This window comes from Alexandromys fortis, unplaced genomic scaffold, assembly GCF_014885135.2.
Source record: "Alexandromys fortis isolate MF-2015 unplaced genomic scaffold, M_Fortis_MF-2015_v1.1 scaffold_75, whole genome shotgun sequence".
NCBI lineage: Eukaryota > Metazoa > Chordata > Mammalia > Rodentia > Cricetidae > Alexandromys > Alexandromys fortis.
The window spans coordinates 4,977,175-4,983,826 of record NW_026067956.1 but is presented as its reverse complement, the minus strand read 5'-3'; the positions used below and the strand labels follow the sequence as shown (position 1 = coordinate 4,983,826).

General features: G+C 40.8%; 1 protein-coding gene across 1 annotated transcript in view; it reads right to left on the bottom strand.

Annotated features, from left to right (window-relative positions):
- Positions 1 to 5,769: 5,769 nt before the first annotated feature.
- The window catches only part of Kpna3 (karyopherin subunit alpha 3), a 72,524-nt gene continuing 71,641 nt past the window's right edge, over positions 5,770 to 6,652 (bottom strand). The window contains exon 17 of the mRNA XM_050152227.1: positions 5,770 to 6,131. Coding sequence (XP_050008184.1) covers positions 6,033 to 6,131 — 99 coding nt within the window. The 3' untranslated portion in view covers positions 5,770 to 6,032. The remainder of the gene's footprint in view (positions 6,132 to 6,652) is intronic.

Here is a 6,652-nt window from a genome sequence, read left to right as displayed (position 1 = left end):
CTTTCGCCTGTCTCACCCGCACTAAACTGACCAATTATCCTGAAATGACTAAAGCTGAAAGACTCGGCTACCAACTAGCTGTCCTTATTAGAATTCATCTTCTGTGTACATAAATGGGTTAGGGTAGGTCTTGGGCCTGCCACTCCCAGAGGCCAGAAGATGGCACTGATCCACTGGTGGAGTTATAGACACCTGTAAACTGCAATGTGAGTCCTCTGCAAGACTAACAAGTGCTCTTAACCTGTGAGCCATCTCTACAGCCCCAAACACCATCTTCCTTTATCCCCTTTGTGCCAACTTCCTACTGCTCCGTGCAGAAATCCTAGGGCTGACCACCGGGCTGTGTCACCTGCCCCATCAGCCCCTTGCTGGCCCTACTTACCCCTCTCCGTTGATTCTCATCACAACCTTGCACACCCTTTTGTGCACCCCCACAATGCCTGTGTAGTTTTCCCACCTCCACATTTTTCAGTGAAACTGCCCAGTCAACCCCTGCTCTTGCTTCAGTTTGGAGAAAATACAGCTTGACAGATCTTCTTCACCAGGTCAAGAGGACTGTACTAAATCAAAAGCACAGCTGACCTTCAGGGAACGCTCGCTAGCCTTTCTGAGCAGGCCTCTTCCTGACAGTTGTTTATCCTGTGTCCTAGCGTAGTGCCTGGCATGAGATAGGATGCTCAATAAATATCTTAATGTTTCTAAAGGCTTAGTCAAAAGCATTCATTAAGAAAAAATTACTGTCAAGGCACAGATAGATTTAAAAAAATATGATAAGGAAAACTGGAATGAGATAGTATGAAATTTAAATTTCAGACAGGCAGATGCCTATGTGATGGGGCAAAGGAAGTTCAGGCTGTTCACTCCAAGAGAGTTGGAAAATGACTGAAACTCTCTTCCCACACTAGAACCAAGGGTCGAGAGGACGGAAGCTGCCATTCCACGATAGCCAGAAGCTGGTTACACTACTCATTGTTGGGGTACACAGCCTGTTTAAGTTGGCAGGAACCAGGCTCAATAAAACATTCACAACCAGGACGGGGCCAATGCATGGGTGCTCTGGTGTGTGAGGGGCTCTTGTAAAAACAGCTCAGTCTCTTCTGCTCTCTGAAAAAATCAAGCACTAGTTCTAATCACACTTGTAACAACAGCCATTTAAGAGAAATGAGTTTGTTCAGGGATAGGAGGGAACTCTATAGCAACAGTAGCCAACACTGCAGACTAAGCTCCTTTGAAATGACTCATTACTTCTCAATCTTATCCCATAAAATGGCTGCCTCAAAAATCTGGTTTAGGGCTGGAGAGATAGCTCAGTGGTTAAGAGCATTGCCTGCTCTTCCAAAGGTCCTGAGTTCAATTCCCGGCAACCACATGGTGGCTCAAAACCATCTGTAAAGAGGTCTGGTGCCCTCTTCTGACCTGCAGACATACACACTGACAGAATATTGTATACATAATAAATAAATATTTTTTTTAAAAAAATCTGGTTTTATCTCCAAAATAACACATGGATGTAAATGTATGCTCTGGAACACAGGTTCGCAGCTGCATAAAACTAGTAAATACTGCTACCCCATGAAGACATTCCTTATTTTTCAGCTTAACAAGGTTTTGTCTTTGGACACCGTCATTGGGAAGGGAGCCATTCAAAAGGTAGACGGTAATTTTTAAGGGAATGCCGGGGCATGCAGAGGATACCACTCCTTAGCACTGGTACCCACTTTATTTAATGGTTCTGGAATGTGGACTCAGGGTCTGGAGAGTGCCACTCCATCTCTACATCGCTCCTGTATTACTCTACCCTTGTAAGCTTTCCAAGGGAACAAAATTCTGTGTGACTTAGGAAGTGGTGAGCATCAAACAGTTTTCAAACTACGCTGTCTTGGGGCCAACACTAACTCACTGGAATTGCTGACCTCTGAGAACAGCCTACAACTGGTCACACACTGTCTCAGCTGGGCCTTTTACACAGGAGTTGACTTAGACCAACAGTGTACAAGGATGGAAGTCGGGCCCCAGGAGACATTTAGGAATGTTATGTTGAGGTGTCTGGACTGGAAGGACCTAGTGAGTATGAGCCACAGATGAGGCTAATCATCTCATAGCACACAGGAGAACACCTCAACAATCCATTACCCAACAGCTTGAAATGGTGAAATGAGCTGCAGTACCGGTTGAGCTAAGAGACCATGGGGACAGACTGTATTCCCACAACCGTGTTCCCAGCACCCTTCTTCATGACTGATCTCCACATACATTTCCGAGTCCTGCAGTCCCAGTCTTTTGCATCTGCATGAAAAGTTTTCTTTTAAGCTTCAAGGTGGGTTCATGAGCACTTTTTAGGCCAGTTGAATTAAGAATCAGGTTAACAAATATAAATTACACACCCCCTTCCCTCCAAGAGTTAAAAGTTTTCCAGAAGTTTAAAAATTATAGGCCAACTCTGCCTTCCCTCCATCCAGATCTAAACAATAATAGTAAAATAAAACAAATAAGAACAGGACAAAACCAACCAACGAGAGCCAAAGATAGGGGAACCATAAACAGAATGTATTGGACGAAAACAAAATTCTCTCTCTTTTTATTTTTGTTTTATAGACAGGGTTTCTCTGTGCAGCCTTTGTTGTGCTGAACAATTCACTCTGTAGACCAGGCTGGCCTCAAACTCGGAGATCTGCCTGATGCTGCCTCCAGAGTGTTGGCATTAAACTGAAAAAAAAAATCTATTTTCAATAAAAGAAAAATATCAAAATGAAAAAAAATTATAGGTCAAAAAGTGTTTTAAAAAGTCACAAAAAGGCTATCTGAAAGCCAGGTGCTGTTGGTTTACCTGTAACAACGAATGCCCTAAAGAAGGCACCTCGGAAGGAAGCGATGGAAAGATCACATCAGCACATTGATTTTCTTATACATCTTTTACAGGTAGTCTGAAGTGGCAGCATACAGAAGAATATCTCTATGCTCAAAAGTCCAGCTGCTTCTTTGTTCTTCTTACTAATCCAAGATTTCATTCTGAGCTACACTTCTACCTCGACAGGGAACACTTTCAGGGTTACTTCAATGACTACTTTCTGTTACAATTACATGCTTTCATAGCTTAGGCAGCCTTATTCTGAATGGCTAGTTTGTTGCATCAAAATCATAACCACACTATTTTTCCAAATAATGGTTTTCCCCTAAATTACAGATTGGCAAAGAATGGCAGGATGAACTTATGAGCCAAGGATTGCCGTTCACCATCAGAAGCCAGGAAGGAACCCTTTCCAGGCTTGAGAGTGGAAGATAGCCTGGAACACACAGCTGGGCTTGACATGACTTCTCGCCGCCAGATCTGCACCCGTTTCTGAGGTTTGAAGCCCCTGGGTCACGGGTTACTGTTTTGATGGCTTAGGGAATTATACACGTTGGTACTTCTGATGTGCCACAAAATGTTCTCTAGGGTAGTACTGGTCGGTCACTGTTGTGGTAGAAAGGAGACATCAAAAAACAATGGCAGTCACTAATGCTTTACCATCACTGTGGCTGGCACTTGAAGACATTTCCAAAGTTAAACTTAACCACACAGAAAACAAGCTAAACAATTATTTTTAGAAATAAATCTTTCAATGTTTTATCATATTTGATAGCAGCTTTTTTATTGGTTACAAAAACCTAAGCCCATATACAAAATTAGGAACACGTTTAGATGCCTCTTTTGAAAGAACATTTTAGTTATTTTTAAACTGAGTTTAAAAAAAATAAAAACAATGCAATTTTAAAACACTGTTTTGAAAACTTAAAAGTGCAGCAATACACTCAGTTCCTTTGTCTACGAAATGGTGCGATTCCAATTCAGGCCTGGTAAGGTCACGGCAAACTGAATCAAGCAGACGCACAAGTCTGCACTGCTTGATGCTACTGTTACTTAAAGGTTAGTTTGCACTTAGGACGCGAGAGGAAATAGGGATCATCACAGTAAGAGGCCCAATTTTCATCTCAATGTGTGCAAATTTTAGAAGGTAACTGTCAGTTAAGTAGGGACAGTTCAGAAGAAACTAAACCTGAAGGGGGACAATTCACAACATCAAGAAGATTTGGACTTTAAGGGTTTCACCAAAGTTTGTGACCTTAATTCATTCTTTGTTATTCCTACTTTTAGTGAACACTACAGTTTCAAAATTTAGACAAGTGTTTGAACAGGATGCAGTTACCATATGAAGCTTTAACTCAAAATTTGGGTAAAGAAAAAAAGGCACAATGAACTTCAACTCAATTTTATGTGCACAAGAGTTGAAAAATCTGAGCCACCTTAAAGAGAAATTGATTCTAAAATTTATAAAACCTATAAATAATCAGAGGCCAAACCACTATATTAAAACAGATTCTCTAGCAAGTAAAAATCTTGCAGTTTAAACATACGCTTGTATCCACTTTGGATACAAGACAAAGCTCACTCTTTAAAGTGGCTCCACCTTGGCAGATACACACGTCTGTAATGAAGCACACCTGCTGTGTTGTCTCTCAGGGAAAACACCCCAGCTGGCTCACAGAGCTCTGATGGCATCGGCTCCTCTTCGTGACAGTAGACACGCCCCCCATCTGAAAACTAACTTAGTTTAGATTTCTATCCCTTCACATCAATGTATTGGGAAATTATACCCAGTGAACAAGAGCAACAAACCATTTCTGTGACAGCACAAATTATTTAGTTTAAAAAATTGCAAATCCATATTCATTCATCAGTATCTGGGTCAGACAATTTGCCAAAAGCAATGACTTTACATAGTAATACCAGATTTTACAGATGAAAGAGCTCTGCAAATCGGGCTGAGTTAAATAACTGCACATCATTCCTCTACACAGATCCTGGCTTTCTCTTTAACGTGCGGATGCTCTGAGTGGGATCAGAATGAGCTCCCCAATCCTCAAGAATGAAGTCTTGGAACACTTCTAAAGAGTTGCTGGTTGGTTGCCACCACTTTATCAAAAGTACTGGTTACTAAGTAAAAAATGTTTTAAGACTAAATTACAGTAAACATGAAAGCTCCACAGTTTAAACCCAATATAAATCAACCATATCCAATTATCAAATTAAAACAAAAAAATAACTCCTGGAAGCTGAAAGCAAGACTATCTTAAAACATTACCAATGAGTATTTTAGACCTTTTTCCATTCCTGTTTTGACTTATTTATTGACGTATTTTTTTTTTTTTTTTGTAGTCAGGGACTCTTGCTTTCAACTTAACAGAAGTTCAAGTCTGTAACAGGTTGCAGCTCAGGTAGAGACCATGCACAGCATTTGATTATTCAAAACAGCAGGAACACACAGGCTGAGTGAGTGGTCAAATAGGGTTTGCTGTTCTCAAAAATTAGGTATAATGGTGAAAGCATTACCATTGGTATCTAAAGCTCTTGCTCCAACCCTGGCTTCTGAGGCAGATAATAAACACATCAATTAATGGTAGGTGAAGTACAGTTTTAAAAAACTTATCTTTTTTAATCAATAACCAAGTTTCTTGTTTTTAAGTTATTACTTTTGTGTGTCAGTTCCACCAATGAAAACCATTTGGCTTGTACTTTAATTCTTCCACATAAGAATATGAAAATATGTTTGTGGAGGACAATGATGGAGGCTCAGATCACACTGCACCTCTGTAGTCTTCCAACACGAATGTACATCATACCAAAGTGTCTTGATCCACAGTGCACCTTTTTCCAAAGGAGTACCAGCTGGCAGCTGATACGTCACCACTATGGAGAATTCTAACTGGAGACTGCAGTTGTCAGCATGTGGCACCAGGGAACATGGAAAAAATAGGGTAGTTGAGATTGTTAAGGAGAGTTCTATAACAGTTCAGGAAATCATGCATATGCATTTACAGTCCATGTGAGAGTGACTTTTGGCAACTGCAAAGTGACTGAGACATGGCTTGCTTTAGAAGCATCAAAACCAAGAGGCAAGAGTGCTGGGAGCCTTCTGCTGCTTGCTGTCTTATCGCTTGGTGGCCATCTGGTGGTGTTTGTATTGAATGAACAATGCTGCACTTAATGGACCTTAGAAATTAAATTCCTTTGTCTGGAGGTTGGCTGTTGGATCAAAGTTGTAAGTACCTCCTTGTGTTGCTTCAGGAATGAGGCTGGGATCTTCATCAATCTATAAAAACAAAGAGAAAACTCCAAATGAATATTTTAACTGCCTAAAAATATCCAGGTAAATTAGTGATAATTTCATGATATATTAAACAAACAAATAATTTTTAAAAGGTGCTTGGCTTAGTAAGTTTCCATATCACTTCACGTGAGTGTCATTTCCAGAATTATCTCTTTCCAATTAATAGATTATAAAACTGTATCAAGAAATGCTTTTATAATTTTTCCTTATAGTGAAAGTGTGATAAAATGTTTAAGAAAGTGATTAGTGGAGTATCTAACAGAAAACAAAACAAATTTCATGCACATTATGGCGGACAATGAGGGCTGCTGAGAAGCCAAGGACAATGCCACTGGGTTTTGATCCTACTTCATGTTCTGGCTTTGTGGGAGCCTAGCCAGTTTGGATGTCCACCTTCCTAGACCAGGATGGAGCAGGAAGGACTTTGGACTTACCACAGGGCAGGGAACCCTGACTGCCCCTCAGACTGGAGAGGGAGGGGGAGAGGAGGGGGGGGAGGGGGA